At 38.6% G+C, this 16,948-nt stretch overlaps 1 protein-coding gene across 2 annotated transcripts in view; it reads right to left on the bottom strand.

Moving 5' to 3' along the window:
* Positions 1–8,226: 8,226 nt before the first annotated feature.
* Positions 8,227–16,948, bottom strand: part of LOC130931955 (trinucleotide repeat-containing gene 6A protein-like) — a 30,006-nt gene continuing 21,284 nt past the window's right edge. For both annotated transcript variants that reach the window (XM_057861223.1, XM_057861222.1), the window contains 4 exons: positions 15,630–15,860; positions 14,684–14,754; positions 14,469–14,608; positions 8,227–10,000 (listed from right to left, as the gene is read on the bottom strand). In XM_057861223.1, coding sequence (XP_057717206.1) covers positions 9,655–10,000; positions 14,469–14,608; positions 14,684–14,754; positions 15,630–15,860 — 788 coding nt within the window. In that variant the 3' untranslated portion in view covers positions 8,227–9,654. The remainder of the gene's footprint in view (positions 10,001–14,468; positions 14,609–14,683; positions 14,755–15,629; positions 15,861–16,948) is intronic.

The following is a 16,948-nucleotide window of genomic DNA, read 5'->3' as shown; positions in this document are numbered from 1 at the left end:
CTGTGGTTCAGGCTCTCTTCAGGTCATTGACCAGGTCCTGCCGTGTAGTTCTGGGCTGATCCCTCACCTTCCTCATGATTAGTGATGCCTCACGAGGTGAGACCGTGCATGGAGCCCCAGAACGAGGCAGATTGACTTGAACTTCTTCCATTTTCTAATAATCGCTCCAACAGCTGTTACCTTCTCACCAAGCTGCTTGCTTATTTTACTGTAGCCCATCCCAGCCTTGTGCGGGTCTATTATTTTATCCCTGATGTCCTTACACAGCTCTTTGGTCTTGGCCATTGTGGAGAGGTTGGAGTTTGTTTGTTTGAGCATGTGAACAGGTGTCTTTTATACAGGTAACAAGTTCAAACAGGTGCAGTTACTTCCGGTAATGAGTGGAGAAAAGGAGGGGTTCTTAAAGAACTAAGAGCCGAAATATGTACTAGTTGGTAATGTGTCAAATACTTATTTCATGCAGTTAAATACAAATTATTTAAAAATTATACAATGTGATTTTCTGGATTTTTGTATTAGATTCAGTCCCTCACAGTTGAAGAGAACTTATGATACAAATTACAGACCTCTACATGGCTTGCAAGTGGGAAAACCAGCCAAATTGGCAGTGTATCAAATACTTGTTCTCCCCACTGTATATAGAAAATACGGATTTTATAAGGGAACGACTGAATTTTTTCGATGCCTGTTTTGCTTTTAGGTCGGTAGCAGCTTTGGGTTTGTAAATATTTGAAGTTTTTGAAAATGGGCCCCCTACGAATCGGCCCCGCTCCCAGTGTCATGTCAAAAGGTTATGAAGTCTATGCTCAATCAAATAAGTTGTTTCAATCAAATCAAAAAAAAAAAAAAAAATTGGGGGATTTAAGTCTGAATGCATTTTTTGAGTTTCAAGTTTATTTTTTGCTTTCACATTTTTTTTTATTGAAGTGACTTTTGATTGAAAATATATATTTTGATTGAAGCAACTTTTTTTTTGATTAAAGCAAATTATTTATGATTGATTCTGCATGTTTTCCTAAAGTATTAAGTTTCTGATGTTAAATTGATTTATTAGCTGTTGAAAACTTGCAGTAAATAATAAAAAGTTTCTATATAGGTCAAAAACATGTTAAATATTGCTATTGATCCTGAAAATATAGGTGATTATCTCTGCATTTGGTGATTTTTGTGCATCTAGTGTAAAATCTGAGACTTTTATAGCCATTTTAAGTTGTGTTATACTTACAGTACTGTGCAAAAGTTTTAGGCAGGACACCTGCCTAAAACTTTTGCACAGTACTGTATATATATTTTTTTAATTATTACATTTATTAGGATCATGGAAGCTTCCACTTGGGGAAAATATACAGTACTGTGCAAAAGTTTTAGGCAGGACACCTGCCTAAAACTTTTGCACAGTACTGTATATTTTTACAGTACAGAAGTGACTTTTGATGGAAAATATTTTGATTGAAGCAAATTTATTTTTTTGATTGAATAATAAAGACACAAATCTACCTCCATATTCCATGAAAGAAAAGAGACACTGAGGGTGATTGTTAGTCTTTTATTGAGGGTTGTACCCAAGTTATACAGCTTTGTATGCTGGCCGAATGGGCCAGAAGTTACAAACAGTAATCAGTATACGAGTACAGCCAACAGAAGACCTACTACCTACAAGTCTACACCTTAGTACACATTCTCTTAAGAGCACTAAAAATTCCGGGAAAAAAAATACTGAACAAACCAAGCAACAAAAGGAGTAAAAATATTAAATGAAACCAAAGAGACAGCATCAGAGGAGACATTCATATTAGAGCACACTGGAGTTGGTTTTAATACCTTGTCATATCAGGCGACTTCGTTCACTTTTTTTTTTTTTTTTTTTAATGTATCAATATACCCAAATAAAGATTGTCCTTCAAAAAGTGCAGTTTTCCCCCACAAGTTTTACGATAAAATCCTTTGATGACCCGAGGAAGACGTTTGAAAATAAAGTTACTTCCTGGCGTTTTGAGGAGAGGAAGACGACCTCTCGATGATTAGAGACACTGTCAGTATAGATTCTTATATAGATATATTCTAAGTTCAACAGTCTCCCAAAGCAATGTGCATAATAAGAGGTGATCCAACTCAACACTGTGGATTGATAGAATCTCTATAAAAAAGTTGTGTAAAATTTGCACTTTCACCAGTCTTATCACGGAGCTGGGAAAAGAAACCAATGGACCTGACCACGCACACACTTCCTGCTACAACTGGCCCGGCGGTTGCTAGGTAAACTTTTTTTGTGCATTTTTTTTTTCTTTTTTTCCAACTTTATTATTAGTAGCAGTACGATTCAACAATGGCACAACATGTTTGAGGAATATTATTGGGAATCCTGTTATTTTTTTTATTTTTATTTTATTTTTTTTACTATGGCTGCCATTGACGGCGATAGACGTCCGATTTATTTGAAGCGGTAGGGATGGCAGCGAATGAACGTTCGTTCATTCGCTGCCATCCCTCCCGCTTCAAATAAATCGAGCGTCTACTAGTGATAAACTCATTAACAGAATGATGATTAGACGCCACGTGATTGAACGTCTATCACAGTCAATGGCAGCTTATGTTAAAAACACAATAAAACCCAAGTTGGACATGGAAGCCTGGGTTCAACACTCCACTGCATAGTCTCTCTGAGCGACACCCACCCTCTTTGTGCTGGTTAAACTAAAGCTTTTCAGTTTTTTTGTTGTTTTTTGCGCATACATGACAATAATAATAAAAAAAAAAGACAGCAGATAATCACAGTTTTCTTTTGGGGGGGGTGCGTCATTTTTTGTGTCAAGCATTTTTGATCAAGAATAATTGCCACTGGGTGTTTTGCTCACAGAAGAGTTCAGTCAAGAGGAGAACATAAGTCACATTATTCTTCTTAAATAGTCAAAAGTAGTAAAGTATGGCCTGCCGGGCCGCCCTGGAGATTGTACAGTGCTCAAGGGGGTTCTCGCTAACTTTGCGTCGCAAAACCACACTCGGCTTCAAGCATTCTACGTTGTCCTGCGTTTTAAAATACACACCCCGCCCCACCCCGGTCCCTTTCCTTCCCCACTGCCGCCTCCGTTTGGCATCATACTGTCAATTTAAACGTGCAAAGATGGAAACCAAATTGTGTGAGCTTGTTGCTTATCCCTTGTCTTTAAAAAGAAAATGGCTGAGTCATAATGCCGAAAGGTCAGTCAGCTAGCGTTGTTGCTAGAAGATATGTGTTTTCTTGCGATTAAAATGAATCGCGTACTCTTCACTGGCCTGAAACAGGTGAATTGCAACTACAGGCCTAGTGCTGTGCGATATAGAAATCTGTCATGATATTGATATGCCACAGAACAGTTAGTGCCGCAAACTAAAACTACCCAGTGTAAACAGAATTAGCCAGCATATGTAATTTTCCTCAAATGTAAAGATACTGAAATTTTCGGACTACAAACTTACTTTTTAAGTTAGCATAATATCATTAATAATTAAAGTTGATACTGGAATAAACAGTGTTATCCGTGTTCAGTGTGGATTATCCCCTTTATTTTTGAATTCACATTCAACTGACCTACCACAAATGCTAATTACCGTATTAGCCCGAATATAAGACTTTTTTTTTTGCATTGAAATAAGACTGAAAAATTATATTCGCGGTCCAGACATTATGCCCATTCACGACGCTAGATGGCGCCAGATATCATCGAAGCGATGTTCTGTCATGACTAGAGCTGAAACGAATACTCGAGCAACTCGAGTAACTCCAGTTTAAAAACTGATCCGAGTAATTTTATTCACCTCAAGGAATCGTTTCATTTTGCTAGCTCTAAGCATCACGTTTTGCCCGGACTACTTTTAATGCTTTAATGCGCTGACGTCATGTGCGTAGAGGAAGAAGCAATAAAAAAATACCTTACTGCAGCTGACAGCCGTTACAAACTTCGCCGACGTTGCTAAAAACTACGCCCGCATGCTGCTACGTGGTAGCCGGTAGCGTCTGTATGCGTGTCATAGATATCACATGTACGTAGAACTAGATGCAAAATGACCGACTAGGCGGCGTTAATAAAACAGCCGCCATCTTAAAGCAGTACACTTCTCAGCGCTCATAAATAAGATTAACGTTACTTTCGCTCACTCACATAACGTTATCCCTGCGCAGGGCTAAGTTTCTATTCATTATGACTACTGTCAATGCGTGGCCAACTCTTACATACAGGCTTTATTTAATCTGTGAAAACAGTGCCGTAGAGTGATTAGGGTGTAAAATAAAAACTTAATAATGCTAAGTGTCAATTTTAGCTCAGTAGTCATTGCTGGATAAAACACCAAGTAGCACTGGTGCCTAATGTGCTCCCATACAGCACAACATTTATTTTTTACTGCAAAAACTCAAAATCTGATCATGACTTTAAGTTTAGAATAACTTAAAACTTAACTAGAACTTATAGCTTAACACAAGCTGAAATTCAATTGAAACACGTGGGGAAAAACACCTAACTTTTAAGTGATGTGTGTTATCAAGCGGAATTTTTAGGTAAGAAATATATATATTTTTTTATAAGATCTAAAAGTTTTTTGAGTGAAAGCAGTGAATTAGTCTTTTTTCGAGTCACATTTGAGACGCAATTGTTGGCCGTTTTCAACAATGTACATCGAAAATAAAGTCATTGATTGACTGAAAATGGTTCAATATTAGATGGAATGTCTTGTTATCTCATCTATATTTATAATTGCTCTTTACCTGAAAAAAATGTTTTATCCGATTACTCGATTAATCAATAGAATTTTCAGTTGATTACTCGATTACTAAAATATTCGATAGCTGCAGCCCTAGTCATGACAGATATCAGCTACTCTCAAGTTTAACCAGTTTGCATTATTTTATTGCAATGTTTTTCTTTATTCAGATTTGTTTCAAGACTAGTTACAGTTAAGACTTCACTTTGATGGTTAATGCAGTTATTGCAATTTTGTTGTTTCATTACGATAGATTGGTTTATTTACATTTCAAAAACCAGAAGTTATTCATTTACGAATGTGATTGCACGTTAGTTTACATATTTAAATGTTCAGATATTAAGATTTGAATGAGGCAAAATAACATCTTTTTTCTCTCAAATATATTGTTATAATCATTTGTTTCAGATGTAATTATTTTCTGTATAAAAATGAATTTGGTGTTCAAAAAGTCTTTTTTCAAACTTGAGTCTTGAAAAAGAGGGGGGTCATCTTACAATCAGGGCCGTCTTATATTCGGGCCAATACGGTAAATCCATCAAGTAGTGCTGCAAACTACACAGAATTTGCTAGTATACATATTTTATTCTCAAATGTAAAAATATCTACTGTAATTTTTGGACCCTAAAAAACTGCTACCTTTTCTCCTGGCAGTTTATAGTCCAGTATGGCTTATTTAAGGTTTTAACAGGCCAATGAGCTGCATGTTGTTTTGTGTAAATATCACATAATATGTAGACACCTGTGATTTTGTAAAGTCCTTGTAAAATTTGTTGGGTGCACTTTAAAGTCCTTAAAAATTTTTTTTTTTTTTTTTTAAATCACATTCTATCTACTAATACTTGTTAGTCATGATTTTAACTTTTAAGACTGCTGTATATCAAGTTTGCATTACATTAGTAATACATTAATCAATATTGGAATGAATTGCATTGTCCGTGTGGATTAAATGTGTTGCTATTTTTTAGTCCAGTATTGCCAATAGATAGATTTGTACTGGCCAATGAGCTGCATGTCATTTGATGTAAATATCACATAATACCTGGGCGTCTGCGTCTTAAAGTTTTTTTGTTTGAGCTATGTTTTTTTAATGCATTCGTAATATATTCGTAATGTATTTTATGGGTATATTTAGCAGTTTTTTGGAGGGAAAATGTGTGAACTATTAAAAGCATTGTTAAAAAAAAAAACGTTAGCATTTTATAGCATTTAAGCTAGCAGACTTTTGCTATGCAAGTTAGCAAATTGTTATTTTGTTGTACTTACGTAGCTATTTATCAGTTGCAACGATTAATCGATTAACTTGAGTGACTAGATTGGGAAAAAAAAAAGATTCGAATTTTTGCTGCTTTGAGTATTCGTTTAAAGTGGCGTTGTAATGGTTTGTTTTGAGAATGTTTGCATTCAGTTTCATTGATTTGGGTGGATACACTGCCCTCTAGTGGCAACAGGAAATACGACAACTCATTTCACATGGATGAATCCTGCTGCTCCCTGTTAAGACCAACATAAGGTGAATTTTTGTTTGAGCTGTTTTTTTAATGCATTCGTAATGTATTTTATGGGTATATTTAGCAGTTTTTTGGAGGGAAAATGTGTGAACTATTAAAAGCATTGTTAAAAAAAAAAAAAGCATTTTATAGCATTTAAGCTAGCAGACTTTTGCTATGTAAGTTAGCAATTGTTCTTTTGTTGTACTTACGTAGCTATTTATCAGTTCAGATATTTAATTTTTTTATATTCCTTATACGATTACTTGATTATTCAAACTAAATAGTTCATCGATTAATCAACTACTAAAATAAGAGATAGCTCTAACACCCTAAAAATATTTAATTACAAATTAATGAATTTTGATATTAGAACGAATTCTGTTGTCTGTGCGGGTTATATGTGCTATTCTTTTCATTTGTATTGTATTCATTACTCACATACGATTGGCAGGGGGAGCCAATTTGCTACTATTGAGTGGAAATGGTGACATCTTGAGGTCGTTTGGTGGTAATACTGTGGCAAACTATAGCAGGTCAATGCAAATTGAGCACCATCTGCTCTTCATTGCATGAACAGGTCTATTTATGGCGACAATATCAACAGAAAGCTTTTTACCACCATATCGCACAGCACCATATAAGCCTGTTTAGCCAGTCTTCACTCTGACCGTGTTCTAACTGGAATCCACTAAGGAGAAAACACACTTCTTCCTGACTGCAGTCGGCAAAACGCCATCTAGCCCATCCACACCGTGCACGTTTTATCCGATCGCTAAACACACGTTTGACAAATTTTGACGCCCCTCGCCGTCCGTGGCTGCCAGTGAGTCAAAATCCACCAAGTGCAAAATCCAAGGCTCCTCACTTTACCATGTCAGTTAATCACAAGTACATAAAATAACAAATCAGATGTTCCTCTTGATAAAAATGTGTCCAACAAAACCCACAAGAGAAAAAAAAACATTTTCAATCATCGACTGCCATTGACGGTGATTGACGTCCAATCATGCGGCTCTTTTCACCTTTCTGCTCTTGAAATGAATTTATCACGAGTAGACGTCCGATCCGTTTGAAGTGGGAGGGTGGCAGCGAATGAACATTCACACCCTCCCACTTCAAACGGATCGGACGTCTATCACTGTCAAAGGCAGCGAATTAGTTAAGCAACGTGATGTGGAATTAAGTAAACTAAGTTCGATTGAATTATTTGGTAGAGCAGTTCAATACTGACGCACACGCACGCACACTTGTGGCTAATACTTGTTAAATAATCACATCTCTGCTTCAAAAGTAAAGCCGACGCATCGTACTAATCGAATAAAAACGTACGCACACACTCAAGAGTTTAAGGTCCATGGCTTCGCTAATGCTCATGTGCACTCTGAAGCTTTTTTGAAAGCCCCCCCCACCAAATAAACAGTAAAATGAAAACTGAGCATATTAGGAGCTAACCAAACAGCTTAGCTAGGACACCTAACAACATGGACGCACATTCACACATTATTGATCAGATAAAGACACCCCCCCACCCCTCCCTAACCCCAGCCCAACAATACAATCATATTCCATTTGTAAACAAGTAGAAGCCACTTGACTTGTTGCATCTGCGGACACAATTGGGATCAAGGCAATGAAATGTGGACGACTTTTGCTTCACTGTTAAAAAAATGTCGCTTCTTAATTTTTTTTTCCTTTCCAAAAACACTTTTGTGGCAATGAGAGCTAAATCGGTCGTTTAAAATGTTGTCGTACTGAAGGAAACATTTAAAACGTGTTGTCAGACGTGAACAAAAACAAACACAAAAAAAAAAAAAACGCCTCTCATTAGGCCGTGAGAAGCTACAGTATGCATAGATACAGTTTCGCCTTTCTCTTGGTTTTTACATTTCCACCCCACCTGTTGATTTTAACATGGGTGGAGTGGAGGACACACACATACACGCACTCACACCAACACACAAACTTGGACCCCCCCCCCCCCCCCCCCCCGCCCCCCCAACCCTCAAAAGACAGCATATTGAAAGCAGTGTGTTGAGCTTCTCCAGCTTAAAGCAGTTATTTGGCAGAGAAAAGAAACTTACAGACCATTTTATACATCGTTTTCAGTGCTAGAAGTTGGATTTTCCTTTCCTACTAGAAGGAGTAGTATTTTTTTTTTCCTTTTTCTTTTTTTTTCTTTTTTTAGATTAACTACAGGAGGGGGGGGACTGGCTTGATTTCCTGAGAACCATTGCTGGTTATTTAGCAGACAAAGAGGAATAATTCAAATAACCAACACCATGGCCAAAAACACTGATCCGAATTCCCAGAGTTACAAAGCGTCGTCTTCAACCTCGATAAGATTTTTTTTGGTGATTTTTTTTTAATGCTTTATAATTTTTTAAATTTTTTTAATAGACTTTTTCTCAGTTTTTATATATTTTTTTTTGCATTTTCTATTTGACTCCATCATCTCCTTAAAATGAAGGATGAACACACGTTCCGCCTCCTAAGTCTTGTAAACAAGAGGTTGCAGTGTGGCACCTCCAAAATATTGAAAGCCTATTCTGAAAGTGCTGTTCCCGCCCTTGCCCACTCGGAGACTCAAGGGAGGGCTTGCTAGATAGGCCCCGGCCCCTACATTAGGGTCGCTGGGGCTTGCTAGTCCCAGCTCCGGCTACAGTCCTTAGCACTGCAGAGCTCGACGATCTTTAGTTTTCAAACAAACATTGGTGCAATACTTTTTTTTCTCCACTTTTTCCATCTATCCCCAAATAATCTTCCCAAGTTAGCTTTTTCTTCTTCGTCTTGAACATAGCCGTTGATCTTGAACTCCACGACAACGCAGTAAGGTAGGCGTGCCAAGGCAAGAGAGGAGCGTGCGCAAACACACACACACACACACACACAGATACGCACACACTCGCGCACACAAAACAGCCACTCATACACAGTAAGGACCTCAATGAGTAAACAGCTACACTGGAAAAACTGGCTGCTCCCTCAATATTGCAGATTAAATATATACTGAGAAAAAAAAAAAACACATTCAGTGCAAAGTTTAAAAAGCTCATACTCCAACATTGTCAGCGAAAAAAAAAAAAAAAGAATTGGAATTCAAATAAAAATGACAAATGAAACAAATATATATATATATATATAATGATGAGCTCGATTGAAGCTTTTTTCGGTGTGAAAGAGCACTACCTGGAAGCAAATATCCATCCGTTCACATTATAGAATTGGCCTGCAGGATTCAAGTATTCCGACTGATATGTTTTTGGGCTAAAACAAAGTGGACATATGTGCAGAGAGAGAAACGTAACTAGTTTTCCACAGGGGAAACCCCGTTTTGTTGAAAATCTTGTCATAAGCGAGTAGTGCCACTTCTGCTTTCATTTTGCTGATTATTGACAATTCTCCACTGACCCTTGCTGACGCCCGCTCAAATGGAGTCCCCGGCGCCCGCCAGGTGATCCACCGGGAGGAAGCTGATCGGAGAAGGGCTGCCTATCCGTCCTGCCTCCGTGCCGCTGGGGCTCCCCCAAAGGCTACTGGAATAGTTGGGCCCGCCCCAGAGGGAGGAGCCGTGGAGATCACCGCCATTCCATTGGCCGGGCTCGGCGGCCCGGCTGGGGAAAGGGTGAGACTGATCCATTCTGCTCTGAGACGCGCCCATGGCCTGCCAGGCGGAGGAGGGAGTGGCCAAAGACTGCCCTTGTGCAAAGAAACGGTTGATTTCCTCCTCGCTGGCAAACTTGGCCAGAATAGTCGTGTTCCCCAAAACACACCTGCGCACAAGAGTAGAGGTTAGTGACCTGAGTCACACACTTGACCTATATCAGACTCTGGCATGAAAATGGGTCAGGGGTTGAAAAGGCTAAGGTGTGGAAGAAATACGTTCCAGTACACTGTACAACTAGGGCCGTTCCAAACGATTAATTTTCTCCCCATTAGTCAGCCGACTATTTTTATGATTAGTTGACGAATCTAATACTTTTTCTTTTTTTGATGACGCTTATTGATTCACAAAAATATTTTGGGAACACTTAAATTCTTTATTAAAGTACAAATAAACACATAACAATAAATCACAAAAAAACTGAGGTCAAATGCTGATAGCATTAACTAGAGCAAAAGAAAGCAATGTAAACTGACTCAGAACACTTACGTTGCCTTTCCAACATGATTTAAAGAAAAAATTCTTAAACTAAATATCTAGCATTAATATTATAATATACTACTATATATAATAGTAGTATAATAATTGTTCATTGTCAATCAGATTTTTCATAAAGAGTGTCATTTTAAAGCTATTCCTATTGTAAAATCTGAATTCTGAAGTATGTGGGATTAACTCCAGAAATCATTATCTATATGACGAACATGACATGCTTTTATTTTGAAATGTTCACCGGAAGTACGTTCGCTAAACCGCTAACCGTAGGTTTTACACTCCGCAAAAAAAAAGATAATTTTGTCATTGCATGTTGTTTCAGTAATCAATTTTCATTTTTTTTACTACTGTTAACCAGCAATTTTTCATGTTTGAAGTGTCACCTTTTAACCGCAAGTCTGAGATTTGGACAAGACTGCCAATGTTTTATAGCAGGCTAAAGTAGGTCGTCTTTTTTTCCCCCCATTAGCCTCAATGTAGCAATGCTCACGTTTACAGTGTTTAATATAGATGTGTTTCCGTATTTTGTATGTCTGAACTTTAATTCTACGGCGTGTTGCTGACCAATAAACATCTGTGAAAGGAACTGAAGTCTCATATGTCATCAGCATGCACGCACAAATGAATGCCTGTACGCGCGCAGCAATAAAACACAGCCATGAAAATTACCGCCCTTATTTTTATTTACCTTGCAATAAATGGACTCATTGCATACCGTGATATGCTTAGCAACTTCAATAAAACATGTCGTTAGTTAGATGGATTTACGATCTGCTAGCTTGTAATTGTCTCCTGTCGTCTTCCAAAATTACAACTGGGTGATGGCGTTTTAGGTGTTCATTCACGGCCGACATGCAGCCAAGCTTGGCATTGAAGAGACAGGACACAAATGTGTACCCTCCTTTGTTTCGTTGAAATAAGTCAATGTTTTGGCTACTCTGGTGCGCTTTTTTGGCTTTGTGCAGCTTTCCCCGCTTGCATACCAAGCGTCCGACATAAAAAAAAAAAAAAACTCCCAATCCCCCCAAAAATGTTCTTCTACACTATTCGCGTAGGTCACCCTTCTTGACTTAAAAACGGTGAATTTCGCCGAAAGGTGAGAGATTTTCATGCCTGCGAGACTTGAGGCTAGAGCTGAAACGATTACCGTAATTTCCCGAATAGAACGCACACTTTTTTCCCCCAAAATCAACTTGTAAAATCATGGTGCGCATTATAAACGGGTACATGGATGGAGACCAAAATATATATATATAAAACGTTTTTTTTTTTTTTTTTTTATTGACACGGCCACGTTGTGTTGAAGAAACGTATGCGGCGACCCGTTGCCGACCATTACGGTACGTGACGTCACCATTTTGTTTCGGTAATACTTCACTCTAATCGGCCGAATGATTTCGTCTGTGTTAAATTCAGCTTTTTTCCACTCTTCATGAAGCACAGAATTTAGTTTCTTGAACTCATTTGAGTCAACGTTTATTGCAGTTCCGCAACTCAGACAATAACAAACGTAACAACAGACTTCCTGTTTGTGTCCGTCAACTATATCTGTCCCTCGGGAAACTCAAACCCAAATAATAGTTCCTATTGTTACAGTCTACAGCGATGCGCTCTTTCCGATTTCTGACTTCAGTCCTCACTTTTATTTTACCGTATCAATCCATGGAAGAAACATTTATTCATCATGATGAAACGAGCAAGTTATACAGCAGCCTTTAAAAGAAAAGTCACATCTGTTTTGTTTTCTCCTAGATTCTGGTAAGTTGGAGAAGTTGTCAAATCATATTACCGTAAATATTGTCAGTTTATGGTAATGTTTTGAACTACAAATGTGCTATGCTTGTGCTGTGTTTCACCAGTCAGTAAAATGACATTTCTGTATCTGTACACGAGCTCTGTTTTCTTATATTCTTCTATTTATTGGTGCTAAAATTAGGGTGCGCGTTATAAACGGGTACAATAAATTTCCCTCGATTTTACAAGTAAATTTGGGGTGCGCATTATACACGGGTGCGCCTTATATTCAGGAAATTACGGTACTCAAATAATTTGAGTAACTTGATTTTAAAAATTGATCGAGGCAACATGTACTCCGCCTCGAGGAATCGTTTAATTTTGCCAGCTCTAAGCATGACGTTTTGCCCCGAGTACTTTTAATGCGGCACAACGTCGGCATGACGTCACGTGCGTAAAGCACGATTGAAGAGGTCATGACAAAGAAGCCGATGAAAGCGAAGATAAAGGCACCAAGAAAAATCAGAAAATGTCAAAAGTGTGGAAGCATTTCAAGCTAGAGACCAAGGCGAACATTTCAGTTTCATGTATTCACTGTAAGATAGCGCTTGCAAAGTACCACCCCCGCCCAGCCCCGACTATCTGCGGCCCCGCCGACGCTTCCGCACCCCCAACTAGCCCCCGCTCCCACGTCGGCACCATGGAGGAGTGATACTCGGGACAGGGTAAAATTAAGTTAACGTAGCGCTGATAAAAAAGATTAACGTTACTGTACCCTGCTAACATAACATTAGCCCTGGGGACGGCTAGGTTTCTATTAATCATGACTACTGTCGATGCGTGGCTGACGTGTCTTTCATACAGGCTTTATTTAATCTGTAAAAACACAGCACTGTAGAGTGATGAGGGTGTAAAATAAAAATATAATAAAGTTAACTGTCAATTTTAGCTTTACCGGTAGTCATTGATGTATAAAACACTAAGGAGCACTGGTGTCTAATGTGCTCCAATACAGCAGCAATCATACATTTATTTTGACCACTGCACAAACTCAAAATCCTATCAAGACATACAATTTAGTGGTTGGCTGCCATCACTGGGGTGTTTTCCCACCTATAGCAGCCCAGCTTCAGTCAATGTAAACCATAACATTAACCGCTGTTGGCTGTGTGCTGCGGGCGGCAACATCTTTGGACAGCTTTTTTACTGGGAAAAGGCCAGCTACTGAGCCAGAAAAGGAACCATTCTGCATAATATGTGGCTAAAAGCTAACAAACGAGGCAATAAACGAAAATGCAATGAGCATATCATATCAAGAACTCATTATGCCAGCGACCAATGATATTTGCCGTTAAGTTTTAGGAGAGGCCGCTGTTAAAAAGGTTGATTCAGCATATCACATTTTGCCTGCACTTAATGTTCGTTTTTAGCCCAGTCATATTTATTGTCATTTTCTGCCATACATTGCCGGTCTGTGAAAAAAAGGCCCATATCACACTGGTCTGTGGTGTAGAAAAAAGGTTGGGACCACTGGGCTATAGGACGGTATAATAACAACAGTTCATATAGATGAAGTTGTGCTGGAAAAAAAAAATATATATATTTTTTTAAAAATCATACATTGTAAGCAGTTACAATGTTACTCATCACTTGAGTATTCTTTTCAACGAATACTTTTCTACTTGTACTTATGTAAATTTTTGGATGAATACTTTTACTTGAGTAATTTAATTTAGAATTTGAAATGACAAAAAATCTTTCTACTCTACCCATCTCTGGTGATGCCAAGATGGATATATCGTTTTAAAGAGTTGTCACTGTTTAATAAAGGAACCACCAGGTTGCTACCAAAATTTTCCATTATAGAGTCTGTGTTTACTCATTGGCTGCCTTTGACGGCGCTTCATTTTGACCCTCCCAGTCAACATGAATGGGACATTTAGCGCAGTCATTGACACTCAAGCATGAGCATTCAAAGCCAGGCCTCCCACCTTAAGTGAATTGGACCAACACTGTCAACGAGTTAAGACACTCGTTTGTTTACAAGAATGCTGCAATAATAGTGTCGCTGTATGTATTTACAGAAACACTGCACTGAAATATTCTCATTGACTGAGGAAGTCAAAAGTTTTTGACAGATTGTATGCGACAAAAAAAAAAAAAAATTCCCATGGAGAGTTAGTCTTTTTTTAAAACTAATACTGCAGTTGTATCTGAGAATACTGGAGATTGATTTCAGCATATCAATAATTGCTGTATCACCAAATTGTGAGAATCGCTATTGGGATCCGTGGTTTGCCAATCGTATTGTCTCAGTGGTTCCCATCCCTGGTCCCTACTGCTCTTACATGTGCAGGCTCTTCTGGGCCTTGGCAGCCTCATCCTTGGAGCTGTAGCAAACCACAGCATTACCATGTGGAAGGTTGAGGTGGAATGTGATCAGAGGGCCATGCTGCATACACAGAGTCCTCAGAGTAGAGCCGTCAATCTGTTGGATCGCCACAGCAAAATTTAATGCTGCAAATCAAATGGAAGCAAATAAGCTAGCTTTTTGTGTGCATACCTGAGGTGTGAGGTTTTTCAGGACAAGCCATTGGGTTCTTCCTGAGCTGCTGCTGTCACCCCAACTGGAACCTGACGAAGACGATTGATTACTTAGGATGTCCCCGATCCGATCACGGTGGAAATCGGGACTGATCACGCATTTTCAGAGGGTTGGAATCGGGTAAAAAAAATATCGGATTTTACTTTTAAGAATTAACTCCTTGGCTGCTATTTACAGCGAAAGGGCTGACTGAGCGGGCTGACAGCGATCGTTCAATCACTGCTAGACCCCCAGTCAAGGAGGATTGGACATTTATTGCTGTCAGTGGCAGCAAAACTCACTCAATGCCAGCCTTCAAAGTTAAAATGGATTCGACGTCTATAACTGTCATTTATAGTGAATGAGTTAAGGGCTCCGAGCAACGAAATAATCCAGGTGTATAATAAGGATATTGCAAATATAGTATACTGTGTATAAATACTACTGAAACAAACTTTACAGAACAAAGGTCCAGCGACAGCAAAAAAGTAATTATAACCAAGATAGCTTGATTTATCACAGTACATTAGCCATTTTTTAATTATAATTATCACTAACCTTATCTTGCAGAACTGACTTGCAAAAAATGAAAAACAATGCTGTCCTAAAAAAAAACATTTTATTTGTCTATAATTTGGGATAGCTTTGTTTAAATAGGAAAGAAAGGAGAAAAAAGATGTACTTTTATTTCTCCTTAATATATTTCCGAGAGGTATTGGCTTGGGACTGTATCGGCAGATCCTAAAAATCTGTTGTCTTTGACTCACATGCAAAGTATGTGATCGGGACATCCCTATTGATTAAATTTGGGATGACAACAGACGTGCTGAGAAAATGTGAAAACGACTAAAACCTTTGCGACTTTTATGTTCCCCTAGCCTCTCCCCCCTCAAAATCACTTCTTTACTTTGTGTGCATGTCTCACCAGGTGCATATGTGGAGTCAGTGGAGCCCCACCCACCCAGCCTCAGGATTGAGCCATCCCAGCCGGAGGAGGCCGAGCCGGGCTTCTGACTGGTGAGGCCAGGCGGCGGTCTGGAAGGGGCCGCCACCGACAGCGCCTTGGGAGGCAGGGGGACCTTCCACAGCTCATGGGCCAGAGAAGAGTTAGACACGGAACCAACGCCGGGAGACCACTTTGACTCACTGGGTCTGGCTGCATGGACATGGGCAGAGGCACAGCACAAGATCTTTTACATCAATGAAGCAAAAATCTGGTCTATTAATGGCAACATGCAAGTAGGCCAAACAGTAACAAATTATAGAAAGTGATATATTGTCTCATCAATTATAACCGATATGCTATATTATTGACAATTTTTTTAACCAATTCAACCACTAATGTAGTGACAATAGATCCAAGTAAATCACCCATTCAAGTGCAATAAATTGCTATCCTTAAATAAAACCCAAACTATATTAAAATATTTTGAAAATATAAAATGCATAAGGAGACATTTGAAAGTTAGCCAAGTGCAGAATATGAAATAGTGAGAAACCCAACGCCATTTTTCTTCTTTGCCAATTAGAGCCCACAAAACGTTTATTTGATCCAAAATGAAAGTCATCTTGTACTGCAAAGTGCACATGTTAGCAAATTTGAAGCCAAAATATTCATTGCCAATCTGATTTTCATAATGGGTATCATTTTAAAGCTATTGTTAGCGCAGAATCTGAAGTATGTAAGATATAACTCCGGAAAACTTTACATGTTGAACATAATGTGAAAAAGAAAAAACTTCATCATTCATTTGGTTTCAGTATCAGTAATAGATTTTTTTTGCATCGTTTGCAAATGCTGTTAAGCAGCGAGTTTTCATGTTTGAAGTGTCACCTTTCAACCGCAGTTTTACATTTTGGAGAAGACTGCCAATGTTTTATAGCAGGCTAAGGTGGTTAGTTAGCCTCAATGTAGTAATGCTAACGTTTTACAATGTTTAATATAGATGTGTTTCCTTATTTTGTATGCCTGAACTTTCATCTACGGCGTATTGATGACCAATAAACATCTGTGAAAGAAACTGGAGTCTCATATGCAATCAACACGCACGTGAGCGGAGTGCACGCAGCCCACGCATGCATAAGTGTATGCACGCACGTGGTGATAAATCGCAGCCTGGAAAATTACCGCCCTCATTTTTATTTACCGTGCGATAAATTGACTTACTGCATATTGCGACAGGCCAACACTTTCATGCCACTTCAAACCTAACCACTTCCAATATTCCAATCAAAACCATTTGA

Source organism: Corythoichthys intestinalis, chromosome 16, assembly GCF_030265065.1.
Source record: "Corythoichthys intestinalis isolate RoL2023-P3 chromosome 16, ASM3026506v1, whole genome shotgun sequence".
In the NCBI taxonomy this organism is placed as follows: domain Eukaryota; kingdom Metazoa; phylum Chordata; class Actinopteri; order Syngnathiformes; family Syngnathidae; genus Corythoichthys; species Corythoichthys intestinalis.
Note: the sequence above shows the minus strand (reverse complement) of the source record. Positions and strands in the feature narration are given on the sequence as shown.